The 25,581-nt window shown below is 33.6% G+C and overlaps 1 protein-coding gene across 1 annotated transcript in view; it reads left to right on the top strand.

Moving 5' to 3' along the window:
• Positions 1–404: 404 nt before the first annotated feature.
• Positions 405–25,581, top strand: part of SYCP2 (synaptonemal complex protein 2) — a 121,984-nt gene continuing 96,807 nt past the window's right edge. The window contains exons 1-13 of the mRNA XM_069072515.1: positions 405–428; positions 1,533–1,676; positions 4,702–4,830; positions 9,413–9,517; positions 9,828–9,852; positions 12,258–12,343; positions 13,671–13,756; positions 14,266–14,300; positions 16,320–16,462; positions 16,563–16,615; positions 18,209–18,254; positions 18,859–18,954; positions 23,067–23,127. Of these exons, the coding sequence (XP_068928616.1) occupies positions 405–428; positions 1,533–1,676; positions 4,702–4,830; positions 9,413–9,517; positions 9,828–9,852; positions 12,258–12,343; positions 13,671–13,756; positions 14,266–14,300; positions 16,320–16,462; positions 16,563–16,615; positions 18,209–18,254; positions 18,859–18,954; positions 23,067–23,127 (1,033 nt within the window). The remainder of the gene's footprint in view (positions 429–1,532; positions 1,677–4,701; positions 4,831–9,412; positions 9,518–9,827; positions 9,853–12,257; positions 12,344–13,670; positions 13,757–14,265; positions 14,301–16,319; positions 16,463–16,562; positions 16,616–18,208; positions 18,255–18,858; positions 18,955–23,066; positions 23,128–25,581) is intronic.

The raw sequence follows: 25,581 nt of genomic DNA, 5'->3' as shown, positions 1-25,581 counted from the left end.
TAGCATAGAAGTGGAAATGGTAGAGCAGTGGGAGCCAGGAACTGATTTTAGTTAAGATAGCTGTGTGACATTATACAATTCACTTTATTTCTTTGGCCTCAGTTTTCCAGCATATAAAATGAGGAGATCAGATAATCTCCAAGCCCCTTTCATCTCTAAAATTCTTCCATTACTTGGTCCAAATAAATAATAGTGATTTGATTAGTAAAAATAAAATGGAAACTAACACAATTTTAAAGAAAAGCAAAATAGTTTTTGGTTTTGCTATGAACCGTTCAGTAGTATCTACCAAATTCTAAAATGTTATATAGACCATAATCATTTGGAGTAGAATTATGCAAATAGTTGTATTTATATTTTCTTTCAAATATTTTTATACAGTTTAATTAATTGAAGTTGCCAAAATGCCAGTAAGACCTGAACTTCAGGTATGTTGTTATAGGTTACAATGAGATTGTTATGTTTAATGTTAAAACTATAATTAGGGAAGTTTTATATTTTTATATGTTTATATACTTACAATAAAAACAGATTTGTATAAATTACTATAAAGGGTTAAATATTTTAATATGTTTAAATACGTCATTTTCAAGTACTTTGCTTTACTTTATGTGATGTTCTTGAAAATTATGTTAAATCATTTTATAACTTCCGATTTAGAAGTGAACCTGTAATAGAGCCTTTTAAACTGCAAAAAAAAATCACTCCCTGATTGTTACTACACATATGGATTCTTGTACATCAGATTTTTTCAGACAAGATATATTTCCATATATTTGAACTTGTTGAATTTTTTTCAATTAATGAGTCATAGCTAAGATTGTTTTTTTTTATTAATTTTTAAAAAGAACATAGCATGGGACATCAATACCACCACCTAACATTGCTTAGCAACTATTTACATTAAAGTTAATTTTAAAACATAAAGTATCCCAACAGTTTTTCAGTTCTTCCACTTAAATTCCTTGTTAGTATTCTTTCCCTCTTTGCCATTCATTCTCATTCACCTTTCCTCTTACATGGTTTTAGTTAATATGAAGATGATGTAGATGGCCAATAAACCTTGATGAAATAAAAACAATGGAAATTTTTCTTTGGTCATGGTTTTAATTGACTTAATTAATAATTTAATTGGCTTAACTAATATCACTTCATTCTCTAAAACCAGATTTTTTTTTACCTTTGCCTTAAATTGATTAGTTTCAATATAAAGTTGATTTAGCAACGTTAGAAGAAAAAAACAAACAAACCTAAATTAGGACTAACAAATCTTTATCCCCTCCTCTATGAAGAAGTTTTATTATTGGAAAAATGATTTAACATCTTTATCTTTAATGCTTGACATTATAAATCTTTAATAGTACATAAATATGGCTGGATTGTTATTATCCTTATTAGAACCAGTGGGAATATTTATAAATTCTTCTGAAATATTCATAGGAAAATGTTTCTAAAACTTTGAGTACAAAGGGTAATTGATTTGGTTGTGATTTTTAATTTTAAAATGTCATAGCACCAATTTATTTCTTTAGCACTTGGAAAAATGCATGGATGAAGCTTTAAGAAAAAATGACTTCAAACCTTTAGAACAATTTCTACAGATGGAAAATTATGAAGATATCACACTTGAATGCAGCAAACAGTTTATCAGCAAGTTGGACAGCCTTATGTGCAAGGTAAAATTTCAGTTAAAAGACTGGATGTCACACCTCTGTTAACAAGTGACTGTTTTATTTAAATGTTCCTGCCAAAAAGAAATTTGCCATTATAAAAATCAAAGTGTTTGTTTAAAAGTAGCTATTTTAGAACATCTTTAAAATGCTTTGTTTTTTGACCAAATTGATTTTAAAACTTTGGAAATATTTCCTTAACTTATAAAATATCATTGAAGGAAGAAAGCATGTTTTGGTTCTTCCAAGTAAAAATATGCAAGATGTTGTATCTGCACAGAATTACCATATTGACCAATATCTTTATTGAAAATGATTTAACTATCAAGCATATAACTCTACTGATTGAATCATTTTTAAGCTTTTTAACTAGCTTTTATACGTATATGAGGATTAAAACCTTACGTTGATTTTGTTATTAATATCTTAAACATAATCTTTATACATACATACATGTATATATATTTTTCTCCCAATTACATTTTGAAACAATTTTTAACAGTTTTTAAAGAAGTTTTGAGTTCTAAATCTTATCCCTTCCCTCCCTCTCCTACCCTCTTCCTGAGGTAGTAAACAATCATATCAAACATTTCCATGTTAGTCATTTTGTACAAGAAGACTTGAATAAAAGAAAAAGAATGAAAGAAAGAAAGTGAAAAATAGCATGCTTCAATCTGTATTCAAACAATATCAGTTCTTTCTCTGGAGGCAGGTAGTGCTCTTCATCATTAGCCCTTTGGAATTGTCTTGGATCATTGTATTGCCGAGAATAGCTAAGTCATTCACAGTTCTTCATAGTACAATATTGCTGTTACTGTGTACAATATTCTCCTGGTTCTGTTCACTTCATTTTGTATTAGTTCATGTAAGTCTTTCTAGGTTTTTCTGCTTGTCATTTCTTATAGCATAATAATATTCCATCACAAGTATAAACCACAGCTTGTTTAGCCATTCCCCTATTGATGGGAATTCCTTTGATTTCCAATTCTTTGCCTTAAAAGAGCATTTTTTATAAAAATAAAGAATGAAAATTAATAATGCCACGTAAATAATGTTCTATCACTTCCTTCCCCACTCCAACCATTAAAGGACCTTGTCTTAGTTAGAAATAGAGATCAAGGGGCAGCTGGGTGGTGCAGTGAATAGAGTCCTGGATTCAGGAGGACCTGAGTTCAAATGCTGCCTCAGACACTTGACACACTAGCTGTGTGACCTTGGGCAAGTTACTTAAACCCAATTGCCTTTCCTTCCCCCCTTCAAAAAAAAACCCAACAAAAAAACCCCCATAGAAATAGAGATCAGCTGTTGTGAACTCCCTTTCCCCATCAAATGCTTTCACCATTTCCCTTCTCCCCTAATTAACATTCTTTTTTCTTTTAGTGCAGTCTTTGAAAAAGGGGTGACTTCTCCTTACTAAAGCCAAGTCCTCTACTTGTTCCCTTGTTCCTATCCCTTACTACAGCTTGTCTCTTTCATAATTCCACCTCTACACTCTAATCTTCAGTTTCTCTTATTGACTCTCTCATTTGACTCCTTTTTTGCTGCCTGTAGACTTGCCTAGATTTCTCCTATCTTTAAACCTCCATTTCACCATACCTTCCCCTCAAGCTGTCATTTACTATATTCTGTCTTTACTGCTGAGCTCCTAGAAGAAGTACTCTACACTCATTGCCTCCTATTTATCTCAACTCCTTGCAGGTCTGGTTTACTAAAACTGCAGTCCCTAGGTTACCAGGAATTTCTTAATTGCCAAAGCAATGACCTTTTCTCAATCTTCATCCTTCTTGAAATCTGCATTAATACTGTTGACTATTCCCTTTTCCTGGATATAACCTCCCAAATTTTTTCAAATTTTGGTCTTTACAGGTTTTTTTACTTGTCTGATCAATCTGAGGAGTAATTGCCTTTGCTAGGTCTTTATCTGTAATCTATTTCCTCCATATGTATGTGTATCTCAAGCTCAGTTCTGGGCCCTTTAAACACACACACACACACACACTCTAAAATTTCATCAATTCCAGTGGATTTATTTATTATCTATTCAAATGTCTACCAAATCAACTTATCCAGCTGTAATCTAGCTCCAGGGCTTTAGTACTGACTTTCTAATTGCTGGGTGGATAGCTCCACTGGGTTACCTCGAAGCTATGTTAAATTCAGCATGTCTAAAATGAAATCAATTTTCTTTCCTCTCCTGCCAAACCCTGAAACTCATCCTTCTTCCTAATGTCTCTCTTTCTCTTGAGGACATCATCATTTTTCTAATCACCAGTCTTAGTTAGAATTTATTCTTCCTTCTCCCTAACCTCCCATTTCTGATCAGTTGTCAATTCTTGTTGGTTCTACCTCCACAATATCTTCCATGTGACAAAAATCTTAGTTTAGCCCCTTTAAATTCTTGCCAGAACCATCGTAATAACTTCCCAATTGGGCCCTTGGCTTGCAGCTTCCTTTCTCTAGTCCATACTCTATAACAACTGTCAGATTGTTCTTGTTTCTTTCTGTTACCTCTTTGGCTAAATATGAACTCCTGTCTCACATTAAAGTCTTTTCTCTAACCTCTAACTCTAACCTCTCTTTTCAGATTTCACATTATTCCCTACACATACTGTGTTGTAGCTAATCTGACTTACTTACCTTTCCCTATGAATGATGATGTTTCCCACCTCTGAAACTATCCCCCATACCTAAAATGCTCTCCCCACCTAAGAGGATTGATACTTCTCTTCAGAGTTAACTCAGGTTCAACCAACTTTCTACACAAAGGTTTTCCTGACATCTCTCAATTATTAGTATTTTAACAGAAATTACTTTGTATTTCTTCTCTATATTTTCTATTTCTTCATGCAGTTTGGTCCCCAGTAGACTATAAGTTGCTTGGTCTCTTCTAGTAAGTGGATAATAAATATTTGTTATTTCTATATCTGAACTGGAATTAATTTTGTACAATGAAAAAATATTTGATTTATTTCATTGAATATCCTTTTGTATATATAAAAGATATTTACTATATTGTTTTATTTTATTTCAGGTGCTTAACAAAAAAGATATCCAGAATATTTCAACTATTTTAAATTCTCTTGGAAAATATGGCAAATATATTAGCATCTTTGGGGAAGCTGGACTTCTAGTGATGATAAAACAAGGGCTAGTCAAAAAGATAAGTATATTACAAACAAAATATGTCTTAGAAGATAAAATGTCAAAAACAGTTCATTTTTAACAATTTTTAAGAAAATTGTATCTCTGTTGAAGCACATCCAAATTACAGGTTATTTCTCCCTACCTTAAAAACATGTGCCTATAATCCTTACCCTTAAAATACTTCCCCCTGAAGAACATGCACACTCAACTGGGTATCTTACCTTATAGGAAAGTAGGGGGGGAGGGAATAAGAGGGGGGATGATAGAAGGGAGGGCAAATTAGGGGAGAGGGTAGTTAGAAACAAATGTTTTTGAAAAGGGACAGGGTCATAAGAAAAAAATAGACTAAATGGGGGGTGGGATAGGATGGAGGGAAATATAGTTAGTCTTTCACAATATGACTACTATGGAAATGTTTTGTATTACTACACATGTATAACTATTGATTTGCTTGTCTTGTCAGTGGGGGTGGGTGAGGAGGGGAGAAGGGAGAGAATCTGGAACTCAAAAGTTTCAAAAACAATTGTTAAAAAGAAGTTTTTTTTTATATGCAACTGGGAAATAAGATAAACAGGCAATGGGGTATAGAAATCCATCTTGCCCTGCAAGAAAGTAAGGGGGAGTTATTGGGAATATAAGAGAGGACAGATTGGGGGAAGGGATATTCAGTATGCTTGCCATCTTGGGGTGGGGAGTAGAGGAGAGATAGGAAGAAAATATGTAACTCAAAATCTTTGGGAAATGAATATTGAAAACTAAAAATAAACAAAATAAAATACTTCCCCTTAATTCTGACATCTTCTAGCAACATTTCATATATGTCCTCCATTTTTATTGCTAAGTTTCAAGAAAGAAGATATGTGATAGGCTGTTTGGTATAGTGCATAGAGTTCTATACTTGAAATCAGGAAGACTTGAATGTTGCCTCAAACACCTATCAGGTCTACGACCTTGGGAAAGTAACTTTCTCTCAACCTCAACTAGTAATAGTATCTACCTCACTGGGTTGTTGTGAGGATCAAATGAGATATACACAAATCATTTATGTCCATGGGGTAGTAAGGTACCAGATAGATAGTCTACCACATGTGATTGTAAAATGCTTTGGGGATGTTGAAGCTATTATATTACAACTTTGTGTTTGCTGCTTCTGTTTCCTCAACTTCTTGAGATCTGGCTTCCAACCTCCCTATTCTGTTGATTGTACTCTCTTAAATGTTAACAATGTCCTGTTAATTGTTAAATCTCATGTTCTTTTTTCAGTTCTCATTTTCCTTGACTTTTCTTTTTCTTTCTTACTTTTTTTTTGGGTGGGTGGGGTATTCGGTTCTGGTATTCATTATCTATTTATCCTAGAAATTATCCATTCATTATCCATTTCTCCCCTTTGTTCCAATCCTGTCAATTTAATAAACATTTATTAAACACCTACTGTATACCAGGCATACATTGTGCTAAGCTCTGAAGATACAATCAATGAAAAGAAAGACTGTCCTGGCCCTCAAGGAATTTATAATCTAGTGTGTGGGGACAGCACATAAAAGGCAGGAAAGAAGGGTTGGAGATGGAACAGGGGACATCTTGTTCCATGGGGTTGAGACCAGGCATAGCAGCAGATGCAGAGTGTGCTCCTGTGACCCTGATCTTTTTTTAACTGTCTGACTATTTCTATTCAATAGCTTTTGCTATTTCTCATTTTCCCCAGTATCCTAAGTGTGAGTTTCTTCCAAAACTCCTTTTTTTTCCTCTTTATGTTCTTTGCCTTAATAATTTTATCTACTTCTGTGGGTTCGGTTATCATCCCTTTGCAAATGACTCAGATTTTGATACCTAGCTTTGATCTCTCCCCTAACTTTCAGTCCTATATCTTCAATAATCTTTTAGTCATAGTCATTCCACGGCACCTCTGACTCCATATTTCTAAAATTGAATGAATAATGTTCTCCTCCTAGTTTACCCCCTTTCCAGAAAACTCTATTACTATTTATAGTACTACCTTCCTTCTAATTATCAGTCTTGAAATCACAGAGTCACCTTTGATTCTTCCTTTTTCTTCATCCTCCACATTCAGTCAGTTATCAAATTCTTTTGCTTCTGCTCTACCTATGGCTCATTTCTCTTTCATTCTCTCTGCTCACATTGTCATTTCCCTATTTTAGGCCCCTATTACCTCTTATGTTTTAACGAGGTTTTTATTTTTATGTGAATTTAATTAGATCTCTTTTTTGTAATAGCAGTGCTTCACAATTTTATATAATTTTTTATCTCCTCTGCAACTTAGCCTTCCTATAACTACTAAAATATTCTTTATAACATATGAAATGAACATGTTACTCCCTCTGCTCAAAAACCTTCAATTTCTAATTATGTATATATAGAATGTAAAAATTCCTTATACTGATGCTTAGATCTCACCATCTATTTTATGTTACTGTCCAAGCAGCTGTCCCCAAGCTGAAAATACTGTCTTCTACTGCATTGTACTTAGACACGCACTGTTCCCTATGATTGGAATGTACTCTGTCATGACGTATACCTACAGCTTCCACTCTCTTCAAGCCATAGTTTAGATGTCACATTTCCCTATTCCTTGATTCTGGTCATTTCTGAAAGTGTCTCATTCAAATGTTTTTAAAGCACTTTGTCTAAATCACTCCTTTCCCTCTTTCATATTCTTATCTTCTGTTAAACTTATCTTTGTACATATTCTTGGAAGCATATAAGATAGTGCTTTGCTCATAGGATATACCTAAAAATGGTGAAATAAATTGAAAAAAAAATTTAAAAGTGTTTATTAGCAATTCTATTTGTGTGCCTTTGAGGAAATATAAGAAATAATTTAATATTTTCAAACTACTTGGCTTATTGTGCATGTGTTAAATAAATATTGAAATTAGAATCATGTAGGGTACCTAGTTGTGATCACCGTAGTTCAGGTCTTCATTACTTTTCCCCTGAACTATGGCAATAACTTTCTAACCCTTTTCCTATCTTCTGTCTTCTTATGGCTTCATTGTTTTTTGTACAGTTAGGTCTGTCTTCTTGATATGCCAGTCTAATCATGTCACTTTGCTGTATAGCATACTGAGTGAAGTGTAAACTACTTAGCATGACATTTAGTTTCCTTTATAATTCAGCAACAAAATAGGAGGTAATATATAATAATTGGGGAAAAAACTGGTTCTGAAATCAGAAGACCTGGGTTTAAATTCTACCTCTGATGTATTCTACCTGTATAATGTTGGGCAACTCATTTAATAACTCTGGACCTCAGTTTCCTCATCTGTAAAATGAGAAGACTTGCACTGGATAGCTTCCAAGATCCCTTTCAACTGTCAATCCATTCTATGATCCTGCATTTCTTGTCATATTTACCATTTCATGATTCACCTTCATTACTTAATGCTCCAATCTGAATGAAATTCTCACCATTCCACAAGATAGCTGCTAAGCTTTCCTATCCTTATGTCTTGTTTCTAGTGCCTGCGATGTTGGTACCTCCTTTCTTCTATGTATATCCACTCTTTAAAATCATACTTGTCTTTTAAAGCTCACTTCATATATCACTTCCTGCATAATACAACAAATCTTACTAGTGTTCTCTCCTTCCAGAAATTATTTTATATTTATTATTTACATGTTGGATACTCCCAGTAGGGTATAGACTACTTGAAAGTGGCAACAGTTTCTTTTTGATCTTTGTATCCCCACCACCTCAAGCTGAGAATAGTTTTTCTTTTCTAGGAACTCTTACTGTACCTCGTATATTATGTTTATACATATTATAGATTTTTGTATTCATGTTTTATATCCTGCACACAATTTTGTAAATGTCTTAATGTTTACAATCATATCTCACTTATTTTTGTGTCTAAAGGCCTGTTTTGAACTTAATACACACCTAATACTACAAAGTTTAAATAGGCTAACAGGAATTATTATATTAGATTGTGTGAATATATGTAAAATTAAGAAAATTTTGTCATTTTTATTTATATTGTAAATTACTTATAAAGTAAAATGAAGTTTTAACAGCACAGTTCCTTTTTAATTAGAAAGAAGGCCAAAATAATCTAAAATGAAAAAAAAAAGTTTTCTTTAAATTTAGTCCTTTTGAGTATTTATAGATTCTTATTATATGTAAAACCCTAAGAAAGATACAAAGGTAAATAGTATCCTTACCATTAAGGATCATATAGGTGAGGAGTATCATAAATCTAGAATAAAATAGGTGATATATGCCATACAAGAGGTAAAAAGTATTTGGGAGTTCAGATGATAGTTGAACTGATTGATTAAACTGGGAAGGGCCTCGTAGAAGATGTGGGTCACAGAGTAAGACTTGAAGCATGGAATTCATTGGGTAGATATAGGTGGAGATTTCATGTGCATTCCAGAGCAAGCAGCATAATCAAAGACCGGGAAGTGGGAAAGGGTTTAGGCTAATGAGTAACATGTTTTACTGGAGTTTAGGGTATAATGGAATAGATCCTGACTAAGGTTTTTCCCAAGGGCAGGTTATCTAGTTAAACAATATGTGACACATTATTTCATAAAGTACTTAAAATTGATATTAAAATAACTTTTTTCCCCTTTACATGGTGGCCTGGTTTGAAAAAACCAAAGAGATTATTTTAAGTCACAAGAATGAAAAACATCAAGCCATGATGAATCTGATAGAAGATTTCTTTGATGTCTTAATGGTAAAAAATAAAATAAATCTCTTTTTAAAGTAATTGTATAAGACTTGTGATAATTAAAGCAAATTGTGTACTCTGTACATTGAGCATTAAAAAATGCACTAATATAAGACATAGGATAGCCTTCAATCTAGGTTTTATAAACCATCTTAATAAAATGATTAAATGCTCATTTTATTTTTAGTTGAAAAATTGTACCATCTACCCAAATTCTCTATAGTGTTTTCATAGCATTTTATGAAATAAATTTTGTAATATGAACTATACTAAATATAAAGTAGTCAATTACAAATTGATCACTTTTTTCTTTCAGACTATTCATGATATCAATAATGAAGGTATGCTAAAAGAACAGGATTTAAATGATATTATTTAGATAATTACCCTTTGGTTATATTATAATGAATTAGTAATTTCTAATAGTGCTATGGTGAATGCTTAGTACTTGACAATTTAAAATATTTTAAATATCAGAGTAGATTTTAAAACATAAAGCCTACATTCTAGGAAAAGTAAGCATTTGATTTGTGGCTATCCAGTATCTTAGTAGACTGCCTATATATAGTTTCTATAGATATGTGTATGTGTATATGAATATGTATGTACACACATGTACATAAACATACATATATACATATACACATACATATGTTTGTGTGTGTATGTAAAATAGCCAAACCCTATTTGTTACTTTGGGGAGGAAATAACTGAGCACTGCAGATGATTTTTATCTTTCTTCAAAGCCCTTGAATGTTTAAATGCTGGGTTTTGAAGTGATGAACATAGGACCAGTTAATAGCTCTGATCTAATTAATCCACAGTATTTGTGCCAGGTCCTGGGTATACAAGTACAAAGAAATAATTCTTTGCTAAGTGTTTACAATCTAATGGAGAAACAATAAATATTTATAGGATAAATAAGTGAATAAATACAAATGAATATGATAGTTAAATACATGATAATTTGGGAGGCAGAGCACTATCTCAAGAAAGTCTATGCAGAAAATGGTATTTGAACTGTGTCTTGAAAGGGACTCTGAGGTAGAATTAAACAGGGAGTACATTTCAGGTTTGGCAATAGCCAATATAAAGGCACAAAGATGGAAAATGGAGTGTTGTATGTGAAGAACAGAAAGATAACCAGATTGGCTGGATTGCAGAGTTTGGAAAGGTGAGTAATGTTTATTGAGGCTGGAAAGATAGGTTGTGGCCAGAACATGCAGGCTTTAAATCCTAAACAGAGGAGTATATATTTTATCCTAGAGACAATAGGAATCTCCTCAAATTGATTGATTAGAGAAGTTGCATGGTTAGATCTGGCCTTAAGGAAAATTACTTTTCTAGCAGTGTGTTTGATACATTGGAATGGGGAGAGACTTGAGGCAGGGAAACAAATTAGGAGGCTACTGTAATAATATAGGTTAGAGAGGATAAGAGTCTAAAGGTGGTAAGCTGTGTGACTGGCAAGAACAGATAATATCTGAAAGATGTTATGAAGATTGAAACAGCAAGATTTGGCAACTCATTGAATACGCAGGATGAGGGAGTTTAGGGAGTCTAGGGAAATGCCAAGGTTTTGAACCTAAGAGACTGGAACCTGGTAATTACCTCAGCAGAAATGGAAACATTTAAAAGAGTCAATCTACTTTGGGAGGAGAGGTGATGAGTTAAGTTTTCAGTATGGTGAGTTCAGTATGTTTCCAGGACATCCAATTTAAAATTAAGATGCCCAGGAGAGAGCTGAGGGGAGAGAGTACCGCTGGATATATAAATCTGGTAGTCATCTGCATAGTTATGAAAGTTAAACCCATGGGAACTGATGAGGATAATAGAAGTATAGAAGAGAAGAAGGCCTGAGTCAGAACCTTGAGGAACGTACATAAATAAACTAGCAAAGGAAACTGAAGTATGGTTAAATAGATAAGAGACAAACCAGGAGAGAGTACTATCAGGGAAACTCAGAAAGAATACTGTATATGGCAGAAAAAGATTGGTCAGCAATGTCAGATGTAGCAGATTGAGACAGAAGAGGACTGAGAAAAGACCACCATTACATCTTTCAGTCAAGATCATTGGCAACTTTGGAGAGAGCAGTTTCGGTTGTGATGAAATTGGAAGCCAGGGTGTAAAGGGTTGAGGATTGAGTTAGAGAGGAAGAGGCAGTAAGTATAGAGAGCTTTTAAAAGAAATTTGATTGAGAGAGGAGTGAAAATAGTAGGATCTAGTAAAGGTTTCCAAAAACTAAGTCATTAAAGAAATTGGTCTATTAACAGTTGTTTCTAATCAAATGTATTTTAAAGTTTAAAGTAACTTAGAGGGGTGGCCAGGTAGCACAGAAAGTAAGAGCACTGGCCCCAGTGTCCAGATGATCTGGGGATCGAATCTGGGCTCAGATACTTAGCACCACACCCAAAAATACCTGGCCATGTAATCTTGAGCAAGTTACTTAACCCCAATCACTTTAAAAAAAAAAGAAAGAAAGTAACTTAGAGACTCAAAGCCCTTTTTTCAGATAAGAAAATTGAGGCGCAGGTTAAATGTTTTGTTTGATATCTCATAGCTAGATCTTTTCACCTCACTTTTAATCTATGTTCTTTCTATTCTTCATTTAGTTTTTGTTCATATATATAATATATAGAAATATATATATATATATATATATAGAAAATGGAAGCCATTTAAATATATCTATTATGTTTTAAAATTATTTTTCAAAAGTAGTAAAATTTAAAATTTTGACTAGGTAAAATGGAAGTACTAGAAAACTTTATTTTGAGGATCTGTGCCCTTGTGGTCGACATGAGAATACATATCTGTATTCACCAGGAGGTAAAGTTATTTCTTTTACTTTTTTACTTGAAAGTTTTCCACAAAAATACGTTTTGAAATTTCAAAGAAGATTTCAGAGTAACATTGTTAAAAATATTAAGTATTTCTTATTTTTCCTTTTATTAAGCTAAAAATTGAACTTATTTCAAGGATCAACAGTTTCTGAGTGCATATCCTTCCTCTACTGATACATATTACAACCCCTCTACACTTCAATAGATAGTTTTTATGAGTTGCTGTGGCTGAATAAATTTATCAGCCATTGGCCATTCTGTTGCCAGTGAATCTCTTAGGATTTAGATGTGTTGGGTCTTGGACAGGAGATATGCAATTTGTTACCAGGCTTATTCTTGATGCCTTTTCAACTTGGTAGGATCTGCCAAAATTTGTATTCTGCTGTCATACTCTTTGAGAACTCAACGAAGATACTATGTTGACGGTTTTTTTTTAATCCCAAATTTAATCTGAGCTGAAAAACTGCTTTACAGGCAGTGCTAATATTGGAAATATATTTCTTCTTAAGTTCTAAATTTCTGTTGAGAATCAAATGTCTTATAATTATGTGTATAATTATATTTTGTAGATTATTGCAACTGGTAGACATGCCAGATTTGATATTTAGGATGTTTTTTGTGTGTGTTTGCATCTTCTGTATTTTAATGCTTTTCCCACTGTAGAATATGATAGTTAAAAGTTTAGTGTGTCAAGTATTGTCTACAAGTTTTAAATTTAATTTTTGTTTGTATCAATTTGTCTAATGTGTTTTTCCAAATATTTAAGTTTTGTTAATTTTGTAAAGCAACAGCTTTCAAACATTTGGTCTCCCTTTGCCCCCTTTAAAATTATTAAAGACCCCCAAAGAGATTTTGCTTATGTGGGTTATATCTATATTTATTTTAAAACATTTATTCATTTAAAATAGTAAAATTAAATAATAAATAATAAAATAATAACAAATGTCTCTATGAAAATATCTTAACAAAACAAGAAAGACTGAGAAGAGTGGAATTAGCTTACTTTTCTTTTTCAAATATCTTTAATGTCTGGCTTAATTGGAGATGGCTGGATTCTCATATCTGTTTCTGCATTCACTCTGTTGAAGTAATGTTGTTTTGGTTGAAGTGTACAAAAATACAATCTCACAGAGATATATAGTTGGAAAATAGAAGAGTATTTTAGTAGGCAAATAAAGTCTTTAGGATTATTATGAAAATAGTTTTGACCTCATGGTCTCCCTGAAAGGGTCTCCACAACTCCAAACTGCATTTTGAAAACTGTTGGTATAAAGATTTAATGTTTTTGAGCTCCATTTTTTTTTCTTCTCTAGGCCATAAAAAAGCTGAATGCTATGCTTGACAACATGCCCCGAGATGCCAAGAAAATAATTTCCAAACCAGAAATGTTTTCTCTTATGTAAGAATTTTATTTTTATTATTCTGTTTTAAATTAGAGAATCAAATGAGGAATTTAAAGGTAGGGGGAAAGCTAAGTAATGGGGATGGTTATGACTTTACACTGTTGTTTTATTTAAAATTAGATTTAGGGAAAAATTGATTTTTAAAAGCTGCTTTGGTATTGTCAATAATCACATACCAGTTCATTTATGTAAAGTTGCAATGAGATTCTAAATTGTAGTGATGGGGGGCGGCCAGGTAGCACAGCAAGTAAGAGCACCGGCTCCAGTGTTGGGATGACCTAGATCAAATCTGGGCTCAGATACTCAGCACCACACCCAGAAATAATAACTGGCCGTGTAACCTTGAGCAAGTTACTTAACCCCAATTGCTTAAAAAAAAAATTGTAGTGATGGATAAGCACTTTTTTTGTTATTAATGCTTAGGATATTCAAGAGCAGAGGTTAAAGCCTGTGCTGTGGTTCTTGGAATGCTAACAATTGTGATATAACCTGTTTTAATTCACAGGATTGATATGGGGAAGCGGATATTAGATGCTGGGGGTAAGGATATCCTTTCAAAATATTCATTTCTGAAATTACTCCATATTTTTTCAGTGGAATTCATGAATTCTCAAAATATAAAATGATGTCCACCTGGAAATTATCATTACTTAATCATTACCCTCCATCAGTAAAGATAATATCAATTCCACCCCTTCTATCTGGAATTTAATGACTTTTATAACCTGTATATAGCCTAGTTATTTCAACCCAATTTCATTTTTCCTCCTCCTCCATGAATTCTATTCTAGTCAAACTGGGCAACTGTTTGCCCCACAAACACACTCTGTGGTCTTCTGATTCTGTTTTTGTTCGGACTATTTCCCTATGCTTAGAGTAGTTTCCATTTCTCTTTTCAGCATGTTGAACTCCTTTCCTTTCTTTCTCTTTCAAATGTCACTTCCTCCCCTTGTGTTCTATAATTTTGTAATAGGCTTATTATAATACTGTATATTAGAGTTATCCGTGTTGGTATCTTATCTCCCTACCATACTGTAAGCGCCTCGAAGAAAAGGAACTTTGTAGGATCTAAGTATTCTTTACACAATAGGCTCTTTGTAAATATTTTTTATGTACCTTTTTAGTAGAAAATTTTAATGAGTTGCTGTGACCAAAAGAATTAATCACTTGGTTGCCAGTCCTTTTGAGGAACCTCTAACTATTTACCCAGACTGGTTCTAAGATAATGCAATTTGTCCCTAGCCTATGCTTTGCAACTTCATGGGACCTATCAGAGTTTGTATTCTGATGGGCCACGTACTCTTTATATACTCTTTGTAGTATTGGAAAGTATTTTAGTGGAGGCATAGGGTCACAAATTATGATAAATTATATTATTTAAATAATATATTTTAGCTTAGAAATGAGAACCTTCGATGCTTATAAATAAAGATGCATTTGAACTGTGAAATAATAATTATCTTGGACCTAGAACTAGAGATACAGAAACCCACTGGCTAATTTGCAAAAAGATTCCTTAATAATAAGAGATGTAGTTAAGTGGTGTTTTATGAGATTAAAAAGTTTTAAATTGAAAATAAAATGATACTGTCTCTAAAAGGAGTTCAGAAGTATATTCGTTGGATTTTTTTCACATGGTTTTTTTAAAAGAACATCTTATAGAAAAAACTAAATTTAATTTTTATTTTTATAGAATTCCTTTTATAAGAAGTTCTTGATTTGATATCTCCATACTACAGAAACCAACTTGTTTAAAATTATTCTTTGGAATAATCATCATTACTATTTTATACAGAAAGAAAAACTCAATTCTATGCTCTTCTAGTCTGTTATATAAAACATTCATTTTTAAATAGTATACCTTTAGAAATTATTGAATGTGGTAGTCTTTAAGTGATTAACATCCTTTGAAAGTGGTTAATATAACATTTTGGTAAATAAATATAATTTGTATACATATTGTTTAAATAATAGTTATTTTAGATATTCTGTATATTCCTCAATAGAAAGGCAGCTGGAATAATGTATAGGGTGCTAATAGAGTAAGGAAGGCCTTGGTCTAAAATGTGCCTGTGATACTATTTATTAGCCATGTGACTTTAAGGAAGTCACTTAACTTGCTTCAAGTCACTTATATGTGCTTCACGAAACTCTGAGGACATAGCACAAGTTGTGATTAGTCTTGATGGAGTTCCCACACTGAGAGTTCCCTGTACTTGTGTGGTCACAGATCTTTCATGCTTTGTTATGATGAAAGGTCATTTTGGTTTATTGTGGAGGTTAGAATATATGTATTTTGCTTTTCTTATTTTTATTTAAGAAAATTTTTTTGGAGGCAATCAAAGTTAAGTGCCTCATCCAGGGTAACACAGCTAGTAAGTGTCTGAAGCTGGATCAGGTCCTCCTGATTTTAGGGGCAGTACTCTATCCACTGTGCCACTTAGCTGCCCCTTATTGATTGTTTTTAATTTATACTTTATGAAGGTTGAAATAGGTAGCATTTTCGTAACTTGTGTTATTTTCCAGTTGTATATTATAGTGCAGTTTGTTTTTTTATAGATTATGACTTTCAAGTAGGTATCACAGAAGCTTTATGTAGAATGACCTCTGAAAAACAAAGACGAGAACTGGCATATCAGTGGTTTTCAATGGAATTTGTTGCTAATGCATTTAAAGGAATTAAAGACTCTGATTTTGAAACAGTAAGTAAAGAACAAAAAGATATTATTTGTATGAATTTGTAATTAATTTCTATGAACCAAAAGTTTCCCCTAAAATTTTTAAAATTCTATTTCTTCCTAGGACTGCAGGACATTTCTCAACTATGTAAATGGCATGCTTGGAGATAAGAGAATGTAAGTTTGTAGATTGTCAGGCTTCTATAACTTTATGACTTTTGAGGGTTGATCTGGCTAAAAAGTGTATTATCCTACAACTAACCTAATGATAAAGCTTATGGAAAAGAATTAGGCTGGTTCTTGGACGGGAAATAAACCTGACCTTTCTTAGGCTTTTGAAGCCCTTCTTAGCTTGGTAGATTCTACCAGAGACCTTATTCTTCTAAAATATCCTTCAATAGCCCAAGGTTATTTTTCCATTCTAACTAGGAACAGAATCATAGATAAACAAATCTTCTCGTTTTGGAGATGAGAAAACCTATGATTTTCTTAAAGTTACATAGGTAGCCCATAGCAGAGCTGGGATTTGAACCTAGCTCCTTTTACCAATCCAGTCTTTCTACTCTTAATAATTTTCTGTATGACTATATAAAAATATTTCTAAAATTTTTTTTTGAGTCATATTAGTCATGTCTGTTTCTCTCTGACCCTGTTTTGGGGTTTTCTTGGTAGAGACACTGGAGTAGTTGGCCATTTCCTTCTCTAGTGGATTAAGGTAAACAGAGGTTAAGTGACTACCCAGGGTCACACAGCTAGTAAATGTCTGAGGTCAAATTTGAACTCAGAACCTCCTGACTCCAGGACTGGTACTCTATGCACTGCATTTCCTAACTGCCCTATCTCTGAAATACTATGATGAAATAACTTTTAGAAAATTGCAGTAGTGTATAAACAGCATATTAGTGAGGTGAAAAGACCCATCACCTGCCTAATTTTTTTCATGTTACTTCTCAGAGTAAAGGGAAAGGTTTTAATTAACTTTTAACAAAAAAGAGTATTTGGTGAAAATGTATTCTGATCACACATCATTTAGAAAAAGGAGGTCAACTAGTCATGCAATGAGAACTAAAGATATTAAGCCTATGTCTACCAATTTAGTAACAGTTCAACATTGAATAGTTTTCCCTCTGATTGGAGGCATAAGTGTAAATACTATTTAAGCAATTCATGAATTCCAAGAGCAAGACCAAAAGTCTTCTGACATAAATGTCTATTTATTTTGTAAATAACATTAAGTAAAACTACTCTTTCTGAAATTTTTGCTTTAGGAAAAAATGGAGCCCACAATTTATCCCTATACCCTTTCTGATTATTGATGATAGATGCACAAAATCATATTAAATTAGAAATAAATCTTTGAAGTCCCAAAGGTCTTTCTATTTGGTATCACTTATATTTTTTCCACTTCTTTACTCTCCTAGGAATATGGACTTCCTTCTAATATCTTCCACATTGAGTAAGCTGACTCAAGAATATATTCACAATTAATAACAAGAAATTACCTCGTTAGTTCAGTCAATTTAGTCAATGCTGTTGATAAGACAGTACTATATGAAGATAGTCTCAATTTCTTTAAAGAAATACATTCCCACAAAAATCAAGGAAAAAGAAACAGTAGTAGAAAAGCTAGGCAATATCTTATTAAAATTTTTGTGACTTCAGCTTGATTTCCATTTAACCTTTGGAAATTCTCATGTATTTATTTATATGGGTTAGATTAAATAGATTAATATATTTATTGTTTATTATTATCTGGTTTTTTTATTTCAGGGTTTTTACATTTCCTTGTTTATCAGTATTCCTTGATAGATATGAGGTATGTTAAACATTTAATACTAATGTTAGAGTTTTCAGTGTTGGCATATTCTTTGAAGTACCACAGAGCTGAATAGGTGTAGACAGCAAACCTATAAAAATATTAAGGGTAGTCACTAGTTTATTGGCAACATATGGTCTATATAGTTTAGTTTCTTAGAATGTATATAACTATTTTTCAAAGAATATTACCAAAAGATATTTTGTAGGAAAACATTTTTGCTTTTTATGACATTAAGTTATAGGACCTAATAGGCCAAATATGTTCAAAACTTTTCAAATATGTTTAAAATGTGTGTATATGTATTTTCAACCTGAACTATATCTTGGAGTAACTAAGAATTCCAAATGTTTACTATCCCTTTTGAATAAAGTAGAAAAAAAACTGCTTTTTTTGTCCTAAATTTACCTCTTTGAAATTGAAAGAATGAGTATACCCTCTAATCTTATATTCTTGAATTTGGTGAACAAGTCTATTTAACTTGAACATATTTATTGATTAATTTTGTTTGGGAATAATTTTTCATTGTCATTGTTAAAGGTAATTTTAAGTCATTGTCATTTTAAGAATATTGTCAGTGATTTTGGTTACTTGGTGTCATTAGCTACAGATACCTTCAGATGAAAAACTTGATGAATTTTGGATTGACTTTAACCTTGGTAGCCAAAGTATATCCTTCTACACTGCAGGAGATGATGAAGTAAGTAAGCCAGTTTATGTTTTTTTCCTGCTATATACACATACACAAACACACATGCATACATATACATCCACATCCACTTTGGGAATATAGATTTTTTTATATGGTCTTTTCTTTCTAGCTAGTCACCATTTGTTAGGCAAGTTCAACTTAAACCCTAGTGTATGTGTGTTTATGAATGTGTATGCAGTGCTGGGGTGTTCTTGGAGGACTAGTTCCTCTGGTGTGAGGCATTACTGAGCCCTTTTCAGGGCTGCTCATCCACCTTTGCTATCCACCTGTCACCCAACTCTTACTGTGGTTCCAAGAAACTGTAGCATGTACAGCAGCCACATCATGGTAAAATGTCTCACCATATGAGCTAAACTTGATTGAGGATAACTGACAGGCCTCAAACCCATTGGTGAGTTAGGGGGATTGTCTACTCCAGGCATGTGAAGACTTCCCTAATGGTATGGGTAGATGAGAACAATTTTTTCCAGTGACCACGAAGGCAGCTGAAGCAGGCACTATGGAGTGCTTAGATCTTGGTCAGGTATTGAAGATACCAAGGTCATCTACTTTATCCTGGGCAGTCCCCAGTGTTGACTTTTGTCCTGCCACTGGACTTAAATGACTCTAGAGGTTGATGAATGTGTTTAGTGTTGCCTCACTTAAATCCCATTCATGTACAAGTGAAGACATCACCCCATGATGTCACTGGTCCTCTTTGGAAACTAAGGAGGAACAATGACTCTGTGTGTGTGTGTGCATGTATATATTCACATATACACACATATACATACATATATGTACACATACTTATATATTTTTAAGTCTGCTTAAAGTCTGATCTTTTTTTGTTCTTTTTGTCTTTATTTATTTGATTATGTGATAGTAATGTAGAGGAAAGTATACTGGACTGTGAGTGAAAAGATATGAATTCAGGTTTCTATTACTAATTAGCATCCTGACTTAATCTCACTGATACTAAATTTCCTCATCATATTTGGTGAAATAAGTCGTTTAGAACAGATGATTTCTATCATTCATTTTTAAAATTCTGATTTCCAAATTCTCTCCTACCCATAGAAAGGCAAGCAACATGATACCTGTTATACTGTTAAGTATATATTTCCAAAGCATATTTCCATATTAGCCAACCAGATGATTTCTAAAGTCTCTTCCAACTTTGATTCCCTGGTTCTAGATCTAATAATAGGCAAAAGCAGAGGTTTTGGTAAATAAGCTGCAGATGTTGGAGAACTGGCCTTGAAAGACAAGGTGTTCAGTACATGACTGCAGTTCCTATGATGACTGGTGTAATAGTAATGAAATTTGAAGGTTCTTTTGTATTGTCGAGCTAACAGGTGCTTAGCACTTAGTTTCAATTGAGCCTCTGTAAAGAAACAGAAGGTGTGAACCCCTGTTGCTGATATAACAGGGAGGATCGAATACCATATATATAAGGAAAAATAACAGTTGGGAGAGTCAGAATTTCTTGGGACAAGCATTGTGGAGTCAGAGCAGCTACTGCTGGAGAGAGAGACAGAAAGAGAGAGAGACAGAATTTCTCTCAGCAAACATCTGGAGTCTGGGCTGGTACTGCTGGACTGAAGACTGCACTGAGAATTGAGAAGAACTGAGAAGAAATGAGAAATGAGACAGACTTCTTGGAGAAAGCAGCTGGAGGCTGGGGAGGAGAGGCCCAGGCTGGAGAAAGTGATTTTGACTTTGATAATGGAGCTGGAAAAAGTGATTTTAATTTTGGGAACAGAGCTAGAGAACGTGATTTTCATTTTGAGAACAGAACTTATGGTGGTGGAGCTTCTTCTGAGAGCCAGCTGAAACTTCTGAGAGCTTCTGAGAACCAGCCAGAACTGCTGAAGACTTCCAGGGGCCAGCCAGAGCTGCCAGAGGAAGCATGACTGTGGTATTGGTACTTTATCTGTCTGTGGCTTTGTTAAGTTTTGTTTTCCCAGGAACAGGAACTATGAAGGACTTGAGGTGGACTGGACACTGTGAGCTTCAGTGTGGAGCAGGAACTTCACAGAGAGCTGGACAAAGAATTTGGAGCTGTCTGCGTTTGAACTCAGATGGCAGTTGATTAAACCGATTTGGGCAGGAGCTGGGACCATGGAAAGGAAGGAGATAGAAATCATCTGTTCTAAATGACTCATTTCACCAAATAAGATGAGGAAATTTAGTATCAGTGACATTAACTCAGGATGCTAATTAGTAATAGAAACCTGAATTCAGATCTTTTCACTCACAGTCCATTATACTTTCCTCTACGTTACTATCAAATACTCAAATACAGGAAAGGAAAGGAAGAGGAACCATGGAAACTCAAAGCTTGCCTTGAGTCAAAATGAAAAGACCTCTCCTTGAGTATTTAATGTTGACTGATGAAATTGTAACTCACTTGTGACCCAGGGGTGGATGGCCTTTGTACTTTACACTACCCCTTAAGAGGGTACTGAGTAGTGACTGATAAAATTGTAACTTAATTGCATCCCATGGGTGGAGGGCTTTGAATTTTGTACTTTGTGATTGAATTAAGGACTTTGTGATTGACTAAATGGATATACTTTGCTTAAAACTATGTGACCACTTTGATGAAAACTATGTGGCCACTTTAGTGATAAGTTATTATGTCATTGTGAATGTTGTACTTTGTTTATTGTGAATGTTTTGCTCTGATTTGTTACTGAATAAATAGAGAGTTAACTATACTATGTAATCAGAACTTTGAAAGCTGTTGATAGCAGCAGTCCTCTGGAAAGATGCTTATGCTTGGCTTTATACCTGAGGATGAAGAGGACTCCACTTTGAGAGGATCATATATACTGGGCATCTAAGTGTCCTATACTTAGATTGTAGTGAGATTTACAACACCCGAAATAATAATTATGATGGTGGCAATTGTGGCCAACTAATAGGATATGGATATGGGTCTTCTACTTACATACTTTGCTTCCAGTCTTTCATTTAGGAACCTGTATCTGTAGACATCTAAACCTTAAGTGTTTCTATTGACTATAAAACTATGAACTTTTTATATTTTTGTTGGAGAGTGACTGGGAGGGAAGGAGTAGTAAAGAAGAAAGAGCAGTATGAATTCATAACTAGTTTCATTCTCACTTTGTGACAATAGAAAAATTTTGCTCTTATTCCCTTTCTTTTCTTCTCCCTGTTAAATGCTTTTCATCAATCGATAATCCCTTCTTTATTTAGACTTTCTCCATACAAATGGTAAGCATTTTTGGTGAGATTATGTCCTGATTCATACAAAGTTTGGTGTATCATTGGAGGTAAAGGTATCATTGGAGTAAATTATCTCTCTATTGGAATCTCTCATAGAATATATAAAGATGAGTAAGATACAACCCCCCTTTACATTATTTATAACCTAATATCTCCACTTTGACTTTTAAAGGTAATACCGTGTTTCCCCGATAATAAGACACTGTCTTATTAATTTTTTTGGACAGAAAACCACCAGAGGGCTTATTTTCAGGGGAGGGCTTATTTTAATGAACATTGACAGCAATTTTAATAAACAGGTAAATGTGAACAAAAAAATGTACCTTTATTCAATAAGCAAATCACTGGGGAAGAACAGGATGACGCGCTCACTGCTGCAGCTGTGATTGGATGCAGCTCGGAGCGCGGCGTGCGTTTCACGGGGGGGAGAGGGGGACGGTGCATACAGAGGGTACCGTAATGTAGCGTGTAGCGCAGGGGATCACCTTCACTACAGTAGCAATCTCAATAGGGCTTATTTTCGGGGGAGGGCTTATTTTAGAGGAATCTTACACAGTAAGGGGAGGGCTTATTTTCGGGATAGGTCTTATTATCAGGGAAACACGGTAATGGAGTCTTAAATGCCATAATGATTAATTGGGTAGGACATTGCGTGATTATATAATGATTAAATGATGTTACTCTCAGAGAAATGAATGTTTTCTCTTTTGATTGTGTGTGCGTGTGTGTGTGTACTATAAATATACGGATTGGTTACTTGATAGAAAATAAACTTTCAGAATTTTAGTTTTAAAAATCATTGTAATAGTAGTCTTGAATTTAGCATTAATCATATAATTTTACCTGTTTGTTTTATTTTAATTTAGGATCATCAGTGGGAAACTGTCAGTGTGCCTAAGGATGAAGTAGAAATATACACTGTAGAAGGTAATGTTTGTGCAATACTAGATTTTTCTTTTTCCCATAATCTCTAGGACAAAAAGGGAACCTGAGTTCATTGATGCTTTTCATAATTTATCTATGTGTTTTCATCCTTGTCTTAACAAATCATCCATAGAAATTATGTCTAGTGTGCGTGAAGTCATTTTATTCTTTTAACATTTTGTGGATAACTACCTATGCATCAGTTAGATGGTCCATCTGTTATTACTCATTCTGTGTATATGACTGACTTCCCTTCTAGTCATAGATTCTCTTGATAATGTATTTTATATCACTTCTCATGTAATCATCATTGATAATATGTTGTAGCACCATTCATCTTTCAATTGCCTTTTGAACTACCTTTAGGTATAATCTGAGATAATCTACAGTAGTGATTGTATAAAATGGTGGTGTTCATGATTTAGAACTATGAAATGTAATTGGGACAGTACTGGTGTTTAGAAGATTTGCTTTCGTTGGAGTGAAGAGCTTGACTTCATTGAAGCATTGTGGAGTTTCCAAAATTCTGTTCATCTTAATCTTCTCTTTTCTCAATTCTGAGCTAGCTTCTTGTCCATCTGTGGTGCTTATCTAAGATGTATGTTCTGATCAGCTAAATGAGTTTCCTATCCAGTTGTATGTCATACTCTTAGTAATATATGTTTTTCATTTTTAAACCAAAATAGTGTTTTTTCTTATATGGATGAGTATGCAAGTCTCATTTAGGTGATTATGGATGTCATTGAAAAGGCCTTGTAGTCTCTGTCTCAGTATAGTCAGCACAGTATTATAAACGAACAAGAACATCTATAGAACCTTTCTATCAAAATAGATAATCCCTTCTTTATTTAGACTTTCTCCAAGACCTTCTCCATAAAAATGGTAAGCATTTTTGGTGAGATTATGTCCTGTTTCATTACAAAACTTAGTGCTGATACTCAAGGTATCATTGGAGGAAGTTATCTCTTTATTTGAATCTCTCATTGAATATTATACTAGTATATTACCTTGCATTATACTAAGTTTCTTTTCTGTTATTCTCTATTCAACAAATGAAACAATAGTTATGTGAATTTGTGGGGAGTACAAATACGCCATGAAAGCAATCTAAATTCCTCTGTTATATTTTCATATAAATATATTGATAGTTAAATGTTACTCTGATGTTGTTAGCAAATATTCATCAAACGTTCGTTATAATTTAAATGTTCCACTGAAATACACAATTTTTTTGCCTCTAAAAAACTCTACAAAATAAAAGAAGCTAACAATTCCCAGCAAGTATGTTCACTCATGCTAAGGCGGAACCATATAGATCCCTCTCTTACCTTGTGTCTCCTGGATAAGGTATGTCTTTCCTTTATCTTGAGTCCTTGAGCCATGGATGAAGCATTATTTACAATAAACAGCGGCTCAAATTACAACTAATTTACTCATCCTAGTTAATCCCCTGGACTTGGTCTATAGAAAGAGGCCACATAGGACTCAGAGCTGGCAACAAAGTGATTAGAAAAGGAAATTTGTAGAGAGGCTATAATAGACAGAGATATGCTACCCTTTTCAAGAGGCTCACACACATATATAGCCTCTCTAGAAACCAGTACCTGATGGAGACCCGTATTTGTCCAAAGATACAAACTAATGGAGAATCAGATAACAGAAGGAGAGATGTGAAGAGAAGAATTAGTACAGTTGGTAGTCAGGATTTAGAGGAGCAACCTAGTCCTGTCATTTCAGTTTTATTGTGAGTCATATAGATAGTGAGGGTACCAAGGGAAGATGGAACCTGCCAGAGAGAAGGTTTGTTTGACTCTAGAAATTCCAGATCCTTTTACCTTTCAGGGACATGGTCCCACTCAGAGTAATACTGTAAGTCTGGAATGTAAAGCAGAAGCTTATTGGAGCGGGAATTGTTATCTTAACAATTTACAAGTTTTGGTATAAGTCCTTTGTATTTTAAAACTCTAAATAAAAGCTATGCTAAAGTAGAGATATTGTTATTCTAAATAATTTATTGGGAGTTAAAGTGAGTTTCCATAGGAAACCATTAGTGGGCACTATTAGTTAAATTCTGATATTCTCAAAAGAAAAACTCTTTTAAGTGGAGGCAAACCAAACAAATTGTGAGATTCTCCAAATGTAGCCATAGAGTTATTATTAATAGGCTCCCAAGGTAGATCCTGGACTGTATCAGCCTAGAACAAAAGTAAATTAGCCAGATTACACAGAAAGGAATATATGCCTAAATCTGTGATTGAAAATGAGAGATAAAATAGGCATATGCAAAATACTATGTAGTTATTTGGTTGACTATAAAGTAAGAGGATGACTAAAGACTTATACTTACCTCAGTTCTCCTAACCTAGAAGTAAGAGAGGAGGAATAGAATTAATTCCTGGTAGGAATTAATTCCTGGTAGAAATTACTTTTGAGCTTTCATTTTAATTTAACATTGTT

The sequence above is a fragment of the Petaurus breviceps genome, unplaced genomic scaffold (assembly GCF_028583685.1).
Source record: "Petaurus breviceps papuanus isolate PSGF00001 unplaced genomic scaffold, PetGlider_PUasm1.0 90847, whole genome shotgun sequence".
NCBI lineage: Eukaryota > Metazoa > Chordata > Mammalia > Diprotodontia > Petauridae > Petaurus > Petaurus breviceps.
This window is presented reverse-complemented; position numbering and strand designations above follow the sequence as displayed.